General features: G+C 38.9%; 1 protein-coding gene across 2 annotated transcripts in view; it reads left to right on the plus strand.

Annotated features, from left to right (window-relative positions):
- The window catches only part of gabra2b (gamma-aminobutyric acid type A receptor subunit alpha2b), a 22,762-nt gene extending 4,025 nt beyond the window's left edge, over positions 1 to 18,737 (plus strand). For both annotated transcript variants that reach the window (XM_088430796.1, XM_088430794.1), the window contains exons 3-10: positions 477 to 592; positions 5,957 to 6,024; positions 7,965 to 8,185; positions 8,802 to 8,884; positions 8,996 to 9,139; positions 12,961 to 13,113; positions 15,346 to 15,548; positions 16,446 to 18,737. In XM_088430796.1, coding sequence (XP_088286922.1) covers positions 477 to 592; positions 5,957 to 6,024; positions 7,965 to 8,185; positions 8,802 to 8,884; positions 8,996 to 9,139; positions 12,961 to 13,113; positions 15,346 to 15,548; positions 16,446 to 16,754 — 1,297 coding nt within the window. In that variant the 3' untranslated portion in view covers positions 16,755 to 18,737. The remainder of the gene's footprint in view (positions 1 to 476; positions 593 to 5,956; positions 6,025 to 7,964; positions 8,186 to 8,801; positions 8,885 to 8,995; positions 9,140 to 12,960; positions 13,114 to 15,345; positions 15,549 to 16,445) is intronic.
- Positions 18,738 to 19,339: the final 602 nt, after the last annotated feature.

A 19,339-nucleotide genomic window follows, 5' to 3' on the forward strand; every position in this document is an offset into this window, starting at 1 on the left:
AATTTTTTAAAAAACTAAAACCCTTCCACATCATTCCAGTCTGAATGCATTCAATAGAATATCACATTGTTCCATATCTGTCATTTAATTGATCACATTTGTATAAGCATCCCATATGTACTTCTTATCACTCAATATCATTCCATATTTTTCAGCAACACCATTCCATATCTTTCATCCAGTTTCGACTTACATTCATGACGTCATTCCATGTTTGTCAATCTTCTTTCATATCATTCAGAGGAACCTTTTCAGTTGGGAGATGACCACTCCACCACTGAGCCTTGTCGCCCCATGCATATCCCTGCATAGCATTCATTATGATGCCACATCCTTCATCATTCTATGCAATTCCATATCATTCCATTTCATGTGCTCTGAGAAAATCCGGGGTGTTCTGTCCACTTCAAATCCAATCATATATTTTGAAAAGGTCCTCCAGCTTGTCATGATGTTCTCATGTGTGTGTTGAGCAGATGGGTAAACGCAGACGCCACTTCTGATGCCTTCAAAACCAACATCACCCTTTTCACCCGCATCCTCGACAGCCTGCTGGATGGATATGACAACCGGCTCCGCCCCGGTCTAGGAGGTAAGACAAAAAAAACACACTGTGTATTTTCATTCCACATGTTGATCAATGTCATTTTTTTACATTTTCTAAACATTCCCGACGCCAGTTGGCTTTTCAAATGGTGTGTGTGATCCGAACGGCCCATGCACACACTTGAGTTAACATCAGCGTTGGCAGCGTGGATAACCTTTGGCATTCACCCCCCGCCCCCCCTCACCCGGAGCCAAGTGACAAACACACCGTGTACACAAAACATTAAGATTATATAACACATAGTTTCCTGGAAAGGAGGACGAAAGAAAACGTGTGAGGTTTATTTTTTTATTTTTTATTGAGCAGATAAACATCTAAACTCATTCATTTAAGCCATGTGCACACACTTTTCAAACTATACACATTGCATTGTTTTCCCTAATTTTGTAAATGCTTTTAAAGGCGTAATATTCAGTTATTTATGATTTTTTTTCCTTCAACCACCCACAAAAAAGTTGAAAAATGGTATGATGACACGCCATTAACTGGTCTCTATCGCCGCCTACTGTCTTGAGTTGAAACACATGTCAACAAAGAATTTTCTGTTTGCTGACATAGTTTGAGCGCAACAGAATGTTGCAAAAATCGCAAGAAAATCAACGTCATAAACCCCATTAAAATGCACCTCTAAAATTGTAATAATAATGGTTTTATATGGTCCAAAATTTGGCCAATGACTATTTTTGTACACAAAATCTCGCACGTCCAGCTGCAATCTCAGAATCGTTGCATTTTGAAATTTTACACGTTTTAATAATCTGCTGGAAATTTTGGATATATTTCTGGATATAAAAAACACAAAACAAAAAAGGAATTCCCATAATTTGTAACATAATGCTACAAGATTTAAATTATGTACCATGATTCTATTGGTTCAGCCCACTTGGGAATATATTCTCCTCTCTGCGGCCTACAACCTAATTCGAGTTTGGCACCTATGCCGTAACCCGTATGAATCATTTTTCAATATGAAAACAATATGAATCATTTCTCAATATGAAAACAATGTCAAAAAGCATTTGGTAGGCCTGCACCACTAGCTGCTTGCTAACTTGCTATAACAGTAATAAGGTCACAATAACAGTAAATATAATTAGTATAAAAAGAAAGCTTGTAGATATGTCAAATATTGAAGCTTGAAAATGTATTAATTTCCTCTTGAAAAATTGAGGAGCAGCAGTGCGGAATGGTGGCAGGCCAAAGAAGGTCTTGCTCCCCATATGGCTGCTTATGCTTGGCCCCAGGAATTTGAATTTCAAATGGCACCAAAACCTGAGGGACCAGCTCGGCTTCGGGGGCGAGGGGCCGACTGAAAATGAGATGCCGACAAATGAAGATGACGGGAGAGGCCGTGGCGGATGTTCCATGATCAAATTTCGATGACCAAATTTACCGCCTTCTCGTTTTTTGTCTTCATTTTTTTTCCCCCTTCGCATTTTTTCAAGCTCGGAAATTGTCCGATTTAAATCGGATAAGCGGGATTTCGATCTTGTATCATGTGATTTTGAGAAGGCAGATTTTTCTCATGCGACAGATGAAATTTGCATACTGTTGAACGAATACTAAAGAACGGTGGTGTCCAAACTGCGGCCCGGGGGCCAGATTTGGCCCGTCATCCATTTGTCAGCGGCCCGCAGCATAAGTGAGAAATTAAATATAGCAAAGCCCACACGATTAGTGAAAACAAAAGAAAAAAAAGTCTAGTCTATTTAGTACCTACCTGTAAGTCAGCCCAGAATCGAAAAAATCCTGAACCTCAACACGATTTAAAAGAAAACTCTTATGCAAAGGAATTTGTAAACCGCTTCCGTAAAACATATAAACAATAAACGGATTAAGCGTCATTTCAGCAAAGATTAAAGTCAACAGAATTTCTCGGCGGCCATTTCATTTTTCTGTTTTTTTTTTTTGCATGCAATCCCCACATGCAAAAGTTTGGACACCCCTGATTTCGAATCTAAAAGCGCTACTTCTCTTTCCTGCTTTTCTCGAAAGTAATCATTCATTAAATCGTTTCTTCCCTTTGTCCTTTCCTCTTGAGGCCGTCTGCCTTCTTTTCTCTAATCTTCCGTATTCATCGCGTAACACCTCAATCAAAAACCATTGAACTACATTGTCTCAAACAATAAGATGTACACGAGTCAACGCGTCGCACGCTATGACTCAATCATAAAGGTAGAAGACGGAAAATGTAGGGCAGAGGTTTTCAAGACGCGTTTGCCCCTTGAGGCGACGGGGAGAGAATCAAATGTTCTCCTTTGGCCAGTCAAGTGTGGGTCCGAGCGCAAACGCGGCTTCTTCGTTTCGCTCCGAGCCAAGACCGTATCAACGCGTCAGCTTGGAAGCACTTGAAGTCCACTTCATGGACAGGGCAGAACTCTTTGGACTTTAAGCATCATCCAAATGCACTTGAAAATATACAATCTGGTTTCTGTACATTGCACATCACATCTAGTGGTGAAATTGTCTGCTTGGATTGGTTTGGACTAATTGTTTTGTTCCTTTCAAGCCGCGTCGGTTCAATATATCCTCCTGAAACACAGCCTGTTTGTGTTCGCTTTTTGGTCTAAATCTTTGAACTTATTCAAGCTACCATGCTAGGTCCCAGAGTGCTCATTAGAGGACATCCTGGCCTTTCCAATGATATCTGACACGCCTTGGAGGAATGCATTTAATTTTTCTGTCTTGCCGAGACAAAATGGACAACCTGTCCACTGTGGTGGACGTTTGTTTTTGGGCTATGTGATTTGACTCATTTAAGGTACCAAACTAAGTCCTGCTGTGCTCAGCAGAGGACATCCTGAGCTTTCAATCAATGTCTCACATGCCTGGGAGGAATGTATTTCATTTTGCGGTCTTGCTGAGAAAAAGTGGACAACCTGTTATTTGGTTTTGGTCGATATATTTTGACTCATTTAAGCTAGCTTACTAAATCCTACTGTGCTCAGTAGAGGACATCCAAGCCTTTCCAATGATATCTCACATGCCTTGGAGAAATGCATTTAATTTTGCTGTCTTGCTGAGACAAAATGGACAGCATGACCAATGTAGTGGACATTTGTTTTGGTTTATATATTTTGACTCATTTAGGCTACCCTACTAAGTCCTTCTGAGCTCAGTAGAGGACATCAAGAATTTTCCATTGATGTTTCATGTGTTGGATTGGGGACAATTAACTTTGCAGTCCTGCTGAGTGAAAATTTACAATTTGTCCTCTGTAATGGACATCTGTTTTTGGTCGGTATCTTTTGACTGTTTTGAGGTAACCTACTAAGTCCTAGCGTTCTCAATGGAGGACGTACTGTCTTTTCTTTTTACTGGCTTCTTTCAAGATTGCAAAAGATGTTAATTTCTTTTGATAAATGCAAAAATTCCAAAAATATAAGAAGGATTTGGTAACGTTTGGGAAAGTTCACCGGCAGGACGCCATTCATGGTTCAGCACGCCCATCTGTAACAAGGGAACGGGGTTTTACGGAAAGCGTCTTTGGCTGTTCTTGCCAAAGGAATGAACTTTAGGTATTGTCCTCGTGTTCCTGTAAATAACGTCAGTGTCGACCTCAGGCATGAAATGCACTCTGGGTAAAACATTTGACTCCGGGGCGTCTTGTGTTGTCCCAAGTTTGCTGCAACACGGAGGCAACGTCGGTTTTGTCTCGCGTCTCTGTGTTGTTTTGCACAAAAAAATGTTTAACCCAGCACACACAGCAATGATATTTTGCAAAGCCCCCTTGAAGTTAAATTTGTTTGACTGTTAAAAAAATATTTATATATCTATATATAATTCCTTATTTTATTGCAATTAAACTTCACATGTTTTTTTATTTCCCCTGGGGGGCATCCACGTCCCCACCCCATTTGCCACACCAGTTGTAATGACTTATATAAATATAAATCAACTTTGAACAACTGTTAACTACTTTTAAAAGCATTTATACAGGTTACAGGTTAGTGTAAAACTGAAAAAAAACAACAACCAAGTACAGCACATCAAAGTGCCTGCAATTAAAAAAAAAGTTAAACTTAACATGGCAACCCCCCCATTTGCCTGATTTTTATTTCCGCAAGCATACCTAAAAATGTGTGCTGTTTTAACATTAAAGAAAGAAAAAAACCCCAACATAATTCAACTTTTAATATTAACTACTTTTTCTACAGTGTTGATACAGGTTACAGGTTAGTCTAAAACTGAAAAATATAACAGTAATAATATAATATAGCAACACAATATAAGAAGTGCATCAAAGTGCCTGACAATTATTAGGAAACAAAAAAGGAGAAGGATTATCGATGACAATTCAACACAAAGTTTAGATGGCTAATTAATGCTCATGCTATTTCACGAGTAAAACACAGAGTGAATAAACGTTCCGTCGCATTATGTTAAAGTCAAAGGAACACACCTGTCCATCTCTTTTGATTCGCAGTCCTTTTTTTTTTTTTCCCACAAAGAAAACCAGCCCGTAATCTTTCTTGATGGAGCCATGGGGGCGAGCGCATCAGAGCACTTTAGCCCGGACTAATGATCTCTTTAGATTGTACGAGTGTTCGTGTAAAAGCCAAAGGAAAGCTTTTTAAATTGACAAAGTGCGGCCGGATCCTGCTTCAGTAATTATTGAAAGAGACAGAGTGCGCAAGAAGCAAATGGACGTCTTGTTGCAGTGCTGATGCAGGAGCGCGTTATTACTTTCAGTTGGTGACTTGAGCGCATGATGCCCCCTGGAAATATTTACCGGGGTCCTACTTTCGGAAATACTACAATTGACCCGTTGAAGCTTTAGTTCACCTAAAAATGATGTAGCAATCACCACCCCTGAAGATGAAAATTAATATGAATTCGACCGGTTCTAACTTAAGGAATTCTCTTTTGAATAGTTTTTCTCAGACTACGACATTGGATATTATAATGTGTTGAATTTGACAACTATACCTTAAGACACTTCAGGCGGTATGTGGGATTTAATGTCATTTTGTAGGTATAAAAATATGTATAAATGTTTACATTACAACATTACTATATATATATATATATATATATATATATATATATATATATATATATATATATATATTACAGTATATATATGTGTGTGTGTGTGTATATGTATGTACTGTATATATCTATGTATATATATATATATATATATATATATATATATATATATATTTATATACAGTATATATATGTATATATAGGTTGTAATGTGTACATTTATATATTACAACATTATATATACATACATACACCATATATAGTTTATATGTGTAAATATATCATGTATTCATGCGTATATATGTATGTAAATACAGTATATATATATAGATCACAACCCAATCCTGTGTCATCCAGACAGGGTCACCGAGGTGAAGACGGACATCTTTGTCACCAGTTTTGGACCTGTTTCCGACACAGACATGGTGAGAGCGGATATGTTTTTTTGTTTGTTTTTTTTTTAAATCGAACATTCCTGTAACTCTGCTATGGCCAAAATGACTGCGCCTGCTTTATTGCATCATTATGTTGGCTGTACGCACGCCACAAAACGGAAGCAGGACCAAGCACAAGGTCTATTCACATGAAAATAATCATATTATGAATTATTGAAAGTCTCCTTGTTATTCCTGCCAGGCTTTTGTTTATCCGGGGCTTTCCCTGCTTATCATTGGCAGACATGCGAGCCACTCCACCTCATATCACGAATGTCTCTACCTTTGTTGAGGAGCCATTTTCCGAGTGATTGATCCGCTGATTGAACGGCTACAATGCGGCTGTTCAAGTCTCTCCTCTTTGAATGATATGGAAATGAGATCTCGCTCACGCGCCCGCAAAAAACAGACGCAGTCGTGACTAGCCGGTTTCACGCATGAAAGGGGTCAACTTATAAAAATCCGATGTAAACAGTAAGTAAAAAATGACAAACGACATCTGATTGGCCCGAGGGGTATCTGTTCATCAAATTAGGACAGATTTTTTTGGTCCTCGTGTCCATTTTAAAAAAAACAGATGGACAAGACACACAGGGACAACAATTTGCATTAGCGTGTTAGTGATTACCATTTAAGGTAAAAAAAAACAAACTACCATTTAGGTCACACATAAATAATCTTTTATCTACATCACACCTGTAATCGTGTCCTTTAAGTCACTTCCAGTAAATGCTTCAAAAACATTCCATAAGTAAACTTGACAGTGCCTGTTAGCTACTATGAGGTCAACAACTTCCTGTTTTTCTTCTCTATGAGCAGACTGGGCACGTATTGTGCTTATCTGCCCCCTAATGATTAAAATCAACACCTATTTTAATATTAGACCGAAATTAGACACCTATACTTTGGCTGCCAGTGTTCATATTTTTTATAGTGACAGATTAAAAGCTTGGATAATACGTTCCAAGTGCTTTTTGGATGTTCGTCAATATGCCTTGATGTTTGGGAGATCAAAATAAAAGTGTCCCAAAAGGCATCGATGCCCATATGTTATTTGGGAATGTAAGGTTTATTTTGAAGTCGGCTTTTTCACAGCATCTTTGGTGTCACGCGTAGCATAAAGATAAATAAAGGCATTCTATTTTATTTTATTTTATTTTATTTTATTTTATTTTATTTTATTTTATTTTATTTTATTTTATTTTATTTTATATGTGGCGCTTGTGCCAAGTTAGATTTTTTTGTTTACGCTGCGGGCCACTGACAAATGGATGACGGTCCACATTTCTCCCCGGGGCCGCAGTTTGGACACCGCCGAGGAAACCATTTTTAAGATCGTTATTTTTGTATTAAAAAGACAAGACTTTTTTTTTCAGTTTTCACTTATCTAAATCTAAATCTAAAACCATTTTTAAGACTATTTAACGTATTGTGGCACAGTAACTGAGAGCACGATCGTGCTCGTTTAAAACATCGCTTTTCATTTTTTCCATCAGTGTGATATATTGAAGGATTTCACCCACCTCGTGAGGTTGGGGGGGGGGGTTGAGAAAAGAGCCGGGGGTTTATCTTTTTCTTTCACCGGCTATGTGTGAATCAGGAAAACACACATTTCATAGCGCAGGGCTTTCTGAGCTGTTATGTGGTTTCTTTTGACAGCCGGGGATTATGGGTCAAGGGTTTCTCGCAGCTTAGGAAAAACACCAATGCAAGCTCTCTGTTAGGAACAAGGAGAGCATAGGCTTCACCCCCCCCAAAAAAAAAAAAAAAATCACCCAGTGTTCAGGTTGAACGTGTCAGGAGTAGTACAAAATAAAATGTCAGCAGAGTTCCCGTTTGTTTTAGTTGACATTTTGAAAGCAGGAACGAGAATCGGTCGCATTTCCTGCAGGCGGCAACAGTTGCACTGACGACATTTGGTCCTCCCTCAGGAATACACCATCGACGTTTTCTTCCGGCAAGCCTGGAAAGATGAGAGATTAAAATTTCATGGACCGATGAAGATTTTGCCTCTCAACAACCTGATGGCGAGTAAAATCTGGACTCCCGACACTTTCTTCCATAATGGGAAAAAGTCTGTGGCTCATAACATGACCATGCCCAATAAATTGCTGAGGATCAAAGATGACGGGACCTTGTTATACACCATGAGGTAATTGACGTCAAACAAACTTCTAAGCTATGTGTGAGGAAAGACTTCTTGTTGATGTTATCATCAAAAACCAGAAAAACCATGTGTATTCATATACTGTTTTTGATAACAAAAAAAACAAAACAAAACTGTTTTTTATGGTAAAATACCAGCAACTTGATTGCCAAAAAAGCACCGTTGAATTATGGTAACACATTTCCTACATTCCCAGTAAAAAAAAAACAAACAAAAAAATGGAAAAAGGTTTTACGCAGTACATTTTGCAATTGTAAAATCAACAGTATCAATTTATTTTACTTTAAAAACATTTTTTAAATGTTAAAATACCGGAAAATTACCCTTAAATTACGGTAACACGTTTTCTCCATTTACGGTAAAAAATGATTGATACTGTTAATTTTACAATTACAAAATGTACTGTATCAAATCAACAGTATCAATAAAATTCCAAATACAAAATGTACTTTTGTGTTTTTACAGTTTAACGTTCAGGAGATTAAGAGACTAGTTAAGCTTGCTAAAGTATGCACACATGGAACTTCCAATATGGACTTTGCATTTTTCCGTGCTCTTGTTCTTTTAAACACATTTTCCATTGTCTGTGAATTGGACGCAGGTTAACGGTGCATGCAGAGTGCCCCATGCATCTGGAGGATTTTCCCATGGACTTTCACTCCTGTCCGCTGAAATTTGGCAGCTGTAAGTAACGCCGATAGAACTTAGTTACATGTGATTTACTACAAAAAAAAATATATATATATATATATGCCATATTTAACTTTTCCGTGGCACATTTTGTCTTTTCTTTAGATGCGTACACAATATCGGAAGTGACTTACGCTTGGACTCTGAATGCCTCCGATTCCGTAGTGGTGGAAGGGGAAAGCTCGCGTCTGAATCAGTATGACTTGCTTGGACAAACGGCGGGCCAGGAGACCATTAAATCAAGTACAGGTATGGCGGTTTAGTGTTTATTTCGAGAGTAAACAAAATTATGTTTTTGAATAAGCTACGAAACATCAACTCGTTCAATCCCAAGGTATTTTCATGTTTTTCAGGGGTCTAGACATTTAATCGCAGGTAACACATTTTGGCGAGACATCCTAAAATGTCTGTACTATGTGAATTAAGTAGAAAAATAATTAGTTACTTTAAGCAATCAAGAATTAAAATAATGAAAGCTGAATAATTGAAAAATGAAAAATGTCAGAATCATTGCATTTTGAAATTTTACATGTTTTAATCAGCTGCTGGAAATTTCAACTCCCTCGTGTTTTTTCCCCATAGTTCCTTTTATGATATCATAAAATAAAATCATCACTTGTGACATAATTTGTAACATAATCCGCAAGGGTTAATAATCGCCCGTCATTACATGATTTTCTTTTTTAAAATGTACTATTTACGCCGCTTTGATTGTTCTCCTCCTGCGAATCTTGACGGTGCAGCAAGATCCAGAAAGTTCCACAAGTGCCATCCGTCTTTCTATTATTTACGGCCTGAAATGTCAAGTTCGCCGTTATCCGCGTGAAACGGTGCGGACGAAATGCCACGATTGCGTTCAGATGGCTTCAGACGTGTCTCGTGCATGTAAAGCACGGGCGTGGAACATGCGAGCGCTTCAAAGTAACAAGTAGGACGCCCGTGTGCGGGTTAGGGTTATGGGAATTTTGCAAGCGCGTGATGCTACGTTCACATGTTTGCGCAAGATGTCCGTCCCAGCGACGCCCGAGAGCACATTTGCTCGTGCCAAATGACCTACTTTGCAAGTACGCTACATTAAACCCTGACACACCACTAATGAATGATTCATTTAAAGTCAGCCAATCAGATAATGCGGAACGACGACTTATAGCAAAGGAACACTCGCGGACGGGCCTTTTTCCTTCTACCAAGGCATCGTGCGCCGCTTATTCTCGATAGGAGCGTTTAGTTCATGAAAGGGGAGCCCGAGTGAATGAAATGGATGCTTGGATTCCCTCGGTAGTGAAAGGCAGTCGCTGGGGGATTACGTTACGCTGCCGACCCAATCCGGCACGAAAGGGAGGAGACCTACGCTGTTTGCTTGGAAATATTCGTGTCAAGCCATTTACTACATGACTACATGTAATATATATATATGTGTATGTATGTATGTATGTATGTATGTGTGTGTATATGTGTGTGTGTATATATATATATATATATATATATATATATATATATATATATATATATAAATGTGTGTGTGTGTGCGTGTGTAATTTGGGGGAGTAAACCAAGGCAGTTGCTGCAAATGAAAGCTCTAGATCCATGGTTGCCATGGTAATGACGGTCAGTTTATACCATGTACAGTGTTACAATTATTATATGTCTCGGGCCACTTGTGAGTCCTAAAAAAAAATGCATTTGAAACCTGAATAAATATGGACATATCTGAGCTGTGAAGATGCATCGCTCTGTTTGTTTGTCACCTATGTTTCCAGTCTGTTTTTTCAAATGGAGGAGTGAGGGGGAGTGTTGGCGGAAAAAAACAGAAGTTATCATGTTATTAAAAGACAAAGAAATTCTCCGCGCGAAACATATGGAATTCAAGCCCGATTTTACGTGCGCACCAAGTTGACGTCGTCATCATTGGGATTTTCGGAGACTAGAATATGACTCTAAAATCATTGCTTGGCACAGCATCCGTCATTTTTCCGCTCAGCCGGCGTGGCTTTCGGTGGCAACAGGCAGACGTACTTCCTTTGTTTTGAACCGGCACTGCATCAAGCACCGTTGATCTGTTTTTACGGCTAGCGTTTTTATTACCTCTGACGTCTTTGCGCACAGGCGGAAAGACGCGGCGACGTCGACTGCATCTAAAGGTCTGCCCATTTGCTTTCTCCGCGGGGAGCTTCGCTAAAGTGGAAAGGCTTGTAGGAGCAGCGGCGCACCTGTCATCCTGCTTTTGGGATTCTGCTCCATGCCAAATGCAAATTAATACTCCAACCGTGCCTTCAGATGTCTTTCGCAGTCTTTCTGTGACCGCAAATCATCTTTACCATTTGAAATGTATAGAAAAGCCACAAATTTGTTCCATTATTCATATATATATATATATATATATATATATATATATATATATATATATATAGGGGGACTTCCCTTGAGAGAGGAATATTTCTTATGTCGTAATTAGAGTATTATGACTTTTTAAGACTTTTACAGTCCAGGCTAAGCCAACCATGGAAGTCATTGAAAGGCTTACAAATGGCCGCTTGCGCTACCCGGCTGTTTTGGGATGTCCACACAAGAATTTCTATTGCGCCCCGTTTGCGAGTTGCCGTTGAAAGGAAAAATCAGGGGAAATGCATGATAAAACATCGGGTTTCAATATGTCCAAAATGAACGATATTTCCGATTTTGAATGGCAGTAATTGAGCTACATGGGCTAAATTTGACTCCATTCTTAAATGCTTGCAAATATAGTTTAGCGAGGAATTTCATTTGCATATTCATTTGACAAAAACATCTCTACGGCTGACGGTGTGAAATCAATCCACAGTGTGAAATCAATCCATAATGAGATGTCGGAATGTTGTTTTGTTTTTTAAGACGGGTGTGCCATTGGCCATAAAAGAGGGGGTCGGGGCGTCATTTATTTGTGTGCTAATTCTGCGAGAAGTGAACATGAGATCTTGTCTCCGACATGTGTGGGAAGCGCTAATTATTATATTCCCTCTCAACAAGCCATCACATGCTTCTCCTGAGAAAATTCCTTTTGATTCTTTGCTCCTGCCCCCCCCCCATCCACTACAGAGGCGTTGATGCGGGCATGCAAATTAAATTACACAAGAAATATAGCTCCGCGGGATACCGCAAGTGCACTCAATATCTTCAATTCGGCAGCACAAATGCGAGTACCGCGACGGCAAAAACGATCTCGCATATGTAAAATCTGTCGTAGCAAAAGACGTAATCGAGAAAATGTTTAGGGATTGACACCAGCTCCCCCTATTTGCACCTGTAAAAAGGACGTTCCTCTTGCCGATGTAAGCGGGCTTTCATTTGGGATGGCAGCAAATGAGCTATGTTTCGCTCTTCTGTTGCCATGGGTAACACATCTCCTCGTGCCTGATGGTGGATTCTCTTTTGAGGTGGCGTTTCCGTTTACAAGGCCTGACAAACACCGCTGCGCTTGCAAGGAATCATTTCTCTCCATATGTTCACTCATGTTTGTCATTTCTGATCAAATCCATCCATTTTCACATCCGTCTCAGAAAATATATTAACCCTTCATGGGGTCATATACATGATTAAATAAGGAAGTGTGCAGGAAGGCTTATTTTAAAAAAATGTGGAATAATATAAGTGTTTCCAGAAAACACAAGTCAACAAAGAATGTTCTTTTTGCTGACATAATTTGACCGCCGCTCAACAAAATCACAGGAAAATCAATGTCATAATTCCTATTAAAATGCATCATAAAAATTGTATTTGTAATTGTTTTATATGGTCCAAAATTTGGACAATGATTACTTGTGTACACTAAATCTTGCACGTCCAGCTGCGAATACATAGAAATGTCAGAATCATTGCATTTTGAAATTTTACATGTTTTAATCATCTGCTTAAAATTTCGGCTCCCTTGTGTTTTTTTCCCATTGATGAATTTGTGATATCATTTAAACTCAAAGGAATTTCTACAATTTATCACACAATTTATCACACAATGCCATAATCACGTATTCCCATTTTCTACTGCGATCCAGTTGGAGCTACGACACATTGAACTAACACGTGCTTCCGCTCAGGTGAATACACGGTGATGACAGCTCATTTCCATCTGAAGAGGAAGATTGGCTATTTTGTCATCCAGACGTACCTCCCGTGCATCATGACCGTCATACTCTCCCAAGTGTCTTTCTGGCTCAATAGAGAATCAGTGCCGGCCAGAACTGTATTTGGTGAGTACGTGCATCATTCTCGGGCTTCCAATGCTAGCTCACAAAAGCCGAATATCAAACCCAGCTAATATTAAACAAAACTAGGGACGGAATCTTAAATAAAGATTAAATCCAGATTCCTCATCTCTACATAGCACAAGGTCTATTGTCTTTATTTTTAATGTTTTGACTTTTTGGGCCACAAGTGCGAAGGAATACACAGCAGGACTGCATGACAGTAAAACGCGCCGCCAAACGTGGTGAGAATGCCAGCTTCAAAATAAACCTCAGCGTAAAAAATAATGCAGGGTTCACCAAACTTTTTGAAGACTCGGTGCTACTTCTTTGGTACCCTAAAACAAAGGGCTACCAGATTGATACATACTTCTGATTCAATATTATTGTTATAGGTAAATTAACCCTTGTGCAGTATTTTGACCATTTTGGGTCATTTTCTTCCACATCATTCCGTGAGTATTCTAGCCAAGGGATAGCACACTCCTGGTAGTGTCATAACTAAGTGGTCATGCCGTTTTGAACAGTGATATGTTGTCACCATTTGGGTGAAATTTCAGCTCCCTTGTGTATGATTGTAAAATCCTGAGAAAATCACAATTTTCTATCACTTGTAAGCTATTTGCAGAAAAGGCCTGAGGGCTTCTCTTGAGAACCTTGGGGGCTACCTGGTGCCCGTGGGCAGCGCGTTGGTGACCCCTGAATGAACACAATCGCTTTAGAACACTTTTATTTTGAAGATCTTCTTGGAAGCATCTCATAATAACGGTGAACTCTTTCTAGCGCACAAATCGTTCCTCTATCCCGGAGTGACCTGTGAGTCACCAATCCTGATGCAAACAACATTAAGTTGTTCTGAAATCATGTTCAAATGCCAATTCAGGGTACTAAAAAACGATTTAATTACACTGACATTTTGTTGAACGGCCCCTGTCGCTAGCGTTAATGCAGCGTCTAGCATAAATTAGCCGCTAGCTAGCAGCCCGAGAGCGCCCTCAAGTGCAGTGGGAATACTTTTTAGAAGCAGTTTAATCGACTTGAATCCAAACTGGACACTTTGATGCTGACATCCTAACACGATTGCAGTTGCTCCTGATCACTTTTATCAAAAAGTTCCAACATTTGTTAATTCATTATTAAGAGCAAATATAGTATTTGGTCACACAAAAAACTAAGCGAACAAAAATGTTAATCGCAAACAAAAACACAACAACCTCACTGGAGAAATATAGAAGGCGCTTATTACTTTCAAATAACGTGTGACAATATTTTGGATTGCATATGACACCATTTGTAAACACTGTAAAAAAAAAAAAGTTCAACTAGAGCTCTGTTATGTTCATATTGCAAGCTAGCTTTTTAATTTTCTTGCAGTCGGCTCACTAAATGGAAACACTTGAAAAATGGAAAATTGACATGCCATTACCGTGTCTCGTTTTCATGGACGCAATCTTGTGAGACAACTCGTCTCAAGGAATCCGTGTCTCGTTCCATCCTTAGTCATGAGTCTTGAATATCAACACACATGAAAAGATTTAGTTTTGAAACATGTCCAGAAGCAGCAAAGAATGGACTTGAAAAGAGGAGACATGTCTTAAATGCTTGAGTGCTTTTTCTTTATAGCTGAACTTGTTTGTCAAGCAAGTGGAAGTAATAGGAGTGACCTAAGACTGGTTAGCTCAAGGAACGAAGCACACGAGCGAGTCAGGATCTCCTTTCGCATAATAAACTGGCCTTCAGCTAGGATTGAATATTTATGATTATCAAGGCTTTTGTGCTTAATTTCTTGAGAAAAAAAATGTGCTTTTGAAGTAGTTCATAAATGTCTCAAACAGTGGCAAGCACATCAAAACATTAATAGCAATAATATTGGCCTTAATTCCATAATAATTGATTGTCAGTTTGTTATTGTGTTTTCAGTAAATAACACATGCTTTCAGATTAAAAAATTGAATGACGCGAGTAATATTTCCCGTCAAGCAATACAATATGTTTTACATGCTGGTACGACTTTCGCAAAAGTTAATCTGTGTAAACTCCACGTCTTAGACAGAAATGATAAAAGACTTCAATTATGTTGAATGATCATATTACATGTTGCAAACTCGATACGAGATACTACTACTAACATATATTATGGCTATTATTTATGATTAATTCTGGCTAAATTATGGATCTATGCATTCCTAGTTATAGTTTTGTGTCACATGTAGCCCGTGTATTTGTTTGCGCTTGCAGGAGTAACCACAGTCCTGACGATGACGACGCTGAGCATAAGCGCTCGCAACTCCCTTCCCAAGGTGGCGTACGCCACAGCCATGGATTGGTTCATCGCCGTCTGCTACGCGTTCGTCTTCTCCGCCTTGATTGAGTTTGCCACAGTCAATTACTTCACCAAGCGAGGCTGGGCCTGGGATGGGAAGAGTGTCGTGACCGACAAGGTGACCGCCACTTTTCTCACCTTTTTTAACGTTTCAAGCTATTCCGTCGTAAATTTTCAACTCGGGAACAACTTGAGTGATGCGAGATCACCAGTAGATGGCGTTGATGCCCCATTTTAGATAAGAAATCGCCACATTTTGGGAATGGGTGCATTGCATAGCATAGCTTTGTTCTACTGATATTATAAAAAACCCGAAAAAGGCTTAATCGATTATTTCGTTCGGTAGATAAATATAATCAGTAAACAATGTCCTAAAATGGTGTCTCTCTCTGCGCTTATCACCAACACACCAGCATCATCTCAGGGCAAACAAGTGAACTGAATTCATATTGTCAACTGCTACAGGTAATATGATTACCGCGCTTTCTGCACCATAAGGCGCACCGGATTATAAGGCGCACCCTCAACTAATGACATATTTTAAAACTTTTTCCATATACAAGGCGCACTGGATTATACGGCGCACCCTCAATTAATGACAAATTTTAAAACAATATTGTAATACTCAAAGGAATAACAATAATAACTCAAATAATAACTCTAAACTCTCAATAGCATAATAACTCAATGTCATTTTGACCAATCTTGTTCAACTGTAAACACACAAAAGAAACAGGTAAAGCTTTATTCATCAGTTCATTCCCCATCGACGAATCCCAATCTCAATAGCGATCCATATATAAGGCGCACCTGATTATAAGGCGCACCATCAGCTTTTTAAAAACATTTAGGCTTTCAGCTGCGCCTTATAGTGCGGAAAATATGGTAATTTAAAGGTTTAGAAGCCTTTTTTATGATTCTTTACACGATGTGTTTTGATTGGGCTCTGTCAATTGGAGACAATTTCTGTCTCGCGTACCTCACATTGGGGTTCATTCTTTTGGTCTCCAAACAGAAGAAAGAACGGGCGTCGGTGATCAAGAAAAACAACGCCTACGCCGTAGCCGTAGCCAATTACGCGCCCAATATCACCAAGGACTCCAGCACGCTTCCAACCATCGCCAAAGGAGGCGCTTCGGAAGCCAACAAGTCCAAAGGAGACGGCAAAGTCCCCGACAGCAAAAAGACCTTCAACAGCGTTAGCAAAATCGACAGGATGTCGAGGATTCTCTTTCCCGTTCTCTTCGGTTCCTTCAACCTGGTTTACTGGGCCACCTACTTAAACCGAGAACCCGTCATCAAGGACATGGTGCCGTCCACTTAGAGGCCGCTTGTGCTCAGGAGGCCTCGGAACCAAATACCTCCAGCGACTTACTGCGTGTACATACTTTTTGCAGAGCGATGTCCCGGATTGCGGCGTGACGCTCTAGCTCCGCCCGTTTTCTACAGCGTCTGCAGCACTTTTGACAACGCCGTCTTTTGTAAACGTCTGTCTATTTCTATGCCCTTTTCATCGTGCGATGACTTCTATTAGAATGTGTATTGAAAGTATGTTTCCGAGTTGAAGTATGTGACCGCTGTACATACGGTATCAATGTAAACGCGAACATTTACAATGATTTGGAGCTACTCCCAAATCGGTTCAGTTTTGATGTTATCGACACCATCGATATTTTCGTGCGTCGTTTTCTTTGGCGGGAAAGGATTACGTTTTGGTTATGTTCGGTTTTGCCATTCGAGAGTGGCCTGACTTGTTCTGTCCAAGCAAAAACATGATTGAATAGTGTTGTTAGAGAATAAATGTTTGATTACTTGTGACTATCGGTATGGGGCTACAATCAATATTAAAAAAATAAAAATACACACCCGAACTGTGTTGTAAACTGAAATGTACGCCTATTTTATTATAATTACTAAAAATATATATATATATATATGCCATATTCAAAGTTGAGTTCACTCAACAAGCCTTAAGATGCAGTTCCACATATGACCACTAGGGGAGGTAATAAAATAAACCAGGGGTATCAAACTCATTTCTATCGTGGGCCACGTTGTAGTTCCGCTTTCTGTAAGAGCGCCGAAATCAATTTTAAGTGCGTTTGTGACACACTTTGCTTGTTTTGAAATCAGAGGCTGGTAAAAATTGTTTAAAAGAGAGAGCGAATCAAAAAGAAATGCTTGGTATCCCACCCCCAAATTGAAAAAGTTGAAGACAACTTGCAATTTTGCTATTTTAGCCAAAAAGTTGAAGTCGAATGATCATTTCTCGGACCACATAAAATGACACTGTGAGCCGGATCTTGCCCCCGGACCTTGAGTTTGACACCTGTGCAATAGACGCTAAATTAGTCACAAAACCGGTGATTAAAATAAAATGGGTGGCAGCCATTAGAATGGAACCATTTTGTGGAAAGTGCGATTTTGTTTTTTTGTGCCTTTTTTTTCCCGTTTTACGTAGATATTCTGCTGAAAATCCATCGAAATCTCGTTTATTTCTACGAGAAATTTTTGTAGCATAATATTCAATTCTAATTCTATTTTATTATTCATAACAGAAAATTTGATGGAAATTTTTGATGTTACCTCTTGGTCAAATCGACATGTTCACCAAGTGGTCCCCTACTATTAGCCCGTACCGAAATAATAATAAAGCGGATTGGTGATTGGGTGTGTTTTTGGACAACAAGTAATCTACGGTAGCTTAACTTGACTATCACCAGTTTTATTGTTCAGTGTATTTCAATCAGATGTTTGTTTATTTTGTGAAAATGGTTGTGTAGCGAAACTAAACCAAAACGGTACATTTGTAATATTCTTGTTATGATGTGAAAAACATTTGTGCTGTATTTATTTACTTGGATTTTTATTCCTATTTAAATTGCTGCAGTAACTTGACATGAAAAAACTTCAGGAGGAAAAAAAAAAAAGTGACAGTCCTTTGTTAGTGTTGTAATGTGAGAGGATGCAGCAGTATTATTGATTATTGTGTGATTGTTTTTTATTAATTTTGTTATTTTTTTTAAGAGAAAAAACCTCAGCCCCATATCAGTAGCCACACAATGTGCATTCCCTTTCAGGAATTCTATACAGTCAACAAACGTTTTTTTTTTTTTTTGTGTGTGTGTTTTTTTTTTAATTGTTTGGTCAAATGTTGCATGGCATAACAATCTTGCTTGCTTTCTTGCCCAGCGTTCCTCTTCTTCACACTTATTCTTTGCCATCTTGTTAAAATTCTTATACATTCCAGAATGATTGTTCACAAGGTGGGTGCGCTCAGTTTCTAATAAAACGTATCACATCAAAATGGTATCTTTGGTATTTTGGGCATTTCCCAGCTAACATTTAAGCCTTTTTAAAGTGCAGTAAATGTACGGATAAATAGATGAACAAGGTCATAATATTTTGTGGAAAAAATTGACTGGCCATTAATTTGTCATTACATCACAAATATTCAAAGAAACGCATGCATTAACAGTCATAATTTGAAAAATGCGAGCTGACAGAAGTGTCTCTAAAAGGCTTAAATAATTACAGTACACAATGAACGTCAAAGAAGCAAATTCGTCACCATAGCAACTAGAAGGGATGAGTGGGCGGGATTTCCGGTTCCACGAACATGTACGATCCATTTACTTATATAAATGTGTTGGTCTTTAGGTAGATTTAATATTCTTTGTCGATCATTATTTGTGATGGCGCAACGAATGTGCTTCATCCCACTCATTTTGCTACAAAAATAAAATAAAATCAAGCGCTTTTTAAACTGCTTATCCGCCGCTTCACACTCCAGTCCGGTAGACGGCGGTAATGCGCCAAAGTTGGTTTGACAACCCCATTTACATTTCATAGCAACAAGAAAAAGAACTCAATTTCCCAGAATCGTTTGCTGATGAAACGTCAACCAAG

Source organism: Hippichthys cyanospilos, chromosome 13 (assembly GCF_059441005.1).
Source record: "Hippichthys cyanospilos isolate Australia breed blue-spotted pipefish chromosome 13, RoL_Hcya_1.0, whole genome shotgun sequence".
Lineage (NCBI taxonomy): Eukaryota > Metazoa > Chordata > Actinopteri > Syngnathiformes > Syngnathidae > Hippichthys > Hippichthys cyanospilos.